This window comes from Microtus oregoni, unplaced genomic scaffold (assembly GCF_018167655.1).
Source record: "Microtus oregoni isolate MIOR12 unplaced genomic scaffold, Mior012 000115F_ref0000277, whole genome shotgun sequence".
Classification (NCBI taxonomy): Eukaryota; Metazoa; Chordata; class Mammalia; order Rodentia; family Cricetidae; genus Microtus; species Microtus oregoni.
Genome location: NW_024544744.1, coordinates 735,430 through 737,711, shown reverse-complemented (window position 1 = coordinate 737,711; position 2,282 = coordinate 735,430). Strand labels below are relative to the sequence as shown.

Here is a 2,282-nt window from a genome sequence, read left to right as displayed (position 1 = left end):
TATAGTTACTTACTGCTTCGACTTCCCTGAGCTTTCGTCAAACTAGCAAGCATTCTCAAGGAGTTAATTATGAATATCCTTGGGTCGTTTGCTTATTACTGAGAAGGACTTAGAGAAACAGAACCATGCTCAAAATATTTCGCATCACTTCACCAGTCACTCAGATTCCATGTGTCTCTGGGGGTAGAATCCTCATGATTAAATCCTGATGCCTTTGCAAAAAGAGGGAGAGAGGTTAGAGAAGGTACATTCTATTCACAGTCCCTGGGTTCTACTACCTCCCTACAGCACAGTCAGCTAGTGTGGCCCCTTGACCTTGAGCTATCAGAACTGTGAACCAAAATTCTAAATTTTGGTCCTTCTAAATTCAGTTTGTGGTATCGGGCTACAATAAATATCAAGCAAACTAATGAAATGGCTTGGTGTTTTAGGTGTAGCAACTACAAATATGCAGGCAGTATTATCTTCATTCTGTAAGCATAGAAGTCTGATACCATGAAAACAGATAAACTACAGAGCCAACTTCTCAGTGTACTAGAGGAGCTGTGAACAATGGTCAGGAAGTTCGTCCAGGTACATTGGTGTTTTTGCTTTTGCAGGCAATGTTGGAAGAATGGACAAACAAAATACCTCCGAGACTTCCTCTTGTGATCCTATAGTGGCCCATCATTTGATCCCGCTTTACTTCCTAGTGCTCATTGGCGGCCTGGTAGGTGTCATCTCCATCCTGTTCTTGCTGGTGAAAATGAACTCACGTTCAGTGACTACCATGGCAGTCATTAACCTGGTGGTGGTCCATGGGTTATTCCTGCTGACTGTGCCTTTCCGTGTGGCATACCTCATAAAGGGGACTTGGACATTTGGATTGCCTTTCTGCAAGTTTGTGAGTGCCATGCTGCATATCCACATGTACCTCACCTTCCTCTTCTACGTGGTGATCCTGGTCATCAGGTACCTCATCTTCTTCAAGCGCAGAGACAAAGTAGAATTTTATAGAAAACTGCATGCCGTTGCTGCCAGTACTGCTATGTGGCTTTTGGTGATTGTTATTGTGGTACCCCTGGTGGTTTCTCAGTATGGAAATAATGAAAAATACAATGAGCAACATTGCTTTAGATTCCATAAAGAACTTGTCCGTGATTATGTACAAGTTCTCAACTATATGATAGTCATTATTGTCATAACCATTGCAATGGTTCTCTTGGGTATCCAAGTCTTCATCACACTGTCCATGGTGCGGAAGCTTCGCCACTCCTTACTATCCCACCAGGAGTTCTGGGCTCAGTTGAAAAATCTGTTTTTTATAGGCATAATCTTCATTTGTTTTCTTCCCTACCAGTTCTTTAGGATTTATTACTTGTATGCAGTGACGCATTCCAAGAACTGTGAAGACAAAGTTGCATTTTACAATGAAATTTTCTTAAGCACAACAGCAATCAGCTGCTATGATTTACTTCTCTTTGTCCTTGGAGGAAGCCACTGGGTTAAGCAAAAGATTATTGACCTATGGAACTGCCTTTTATGCCGTTAGCCAAACTACAGTGTTTATTACTTTCTGTTGGGAATGAGAATAAGCAAGGGAGGTAAGAATGGCTTTGCATTGCTTGATCAAAACCTTGCCTTGGCCCAGACAAAGAAGAGGACTAAAAAGTATCTAAGTGCTCTTTGTAGTTTGTAAAAGATATCTTTGCAAAAATGAGTTGTGGTAAACCTATGTGGAATTGCAATTGTATTATTTTTCAAGATACAATGTCTGCTTAGCCAATCCAGAAAAGTGGGTCTGCTGGATGCTGGAGTTTTATTAGGGCATGGTGACTTCCATGGGTTTGACATATGGTTCCCCCTCCAGGCTTCCTGCTGCAACGAGGTAAAGAAGAGTCATTTTCATCCCACTTCTCCTTCCCAAGGCTAACCCTGGTCATCAAATAGCTTCAAATGGAAACAACTCAGTTGTTTAACAGACAAGTTGACACAGTCAACACACACACACACACACACACACACACACACACACACACATTCTGACAAAACAATCAGAAAAATGGAGGAGTAAGAAACTTTTCTGTATCATCCTAACTTTGGAGGAAATGTCTGGACTTCTGCTTTAATAAGTTTTTCTAGCTTTGCCCTTCTAAAGGTTATGTTAAAGGACATGGGTAATGAACTACCATCAATCACACTCTCCGGAAATTCTTCATAACCTTATTAAGATGCCTAAGTAATGGTGAAAGTCCTGCTCACAATGAAATGAACAGCAATGCAAGATAATCAACCTCATTTTC

General features: G+C 41.1%; 1 protein-coding gene across 1 annotated transcript; it reads left to right on the top strand.

Moving 5' to 3' along the window:
• Window positions 1-613: 613 nt before the first annotated feature.
• Window positions 614-1,531, top strand: LOC121443927 (probable G-protein coupled receptor 141). Its single transcript, XM_041645688.1, has one exon. It carries the CDS (start codon window positions 614-616, stop codon window positions 1,529-1,531), a length of 918 nt encoding a protein of 305 aa, XP_041501622.1.
• The last annotated feature ends 751 nt before the right edge of the window (window positions 1,532-2,282 follow it).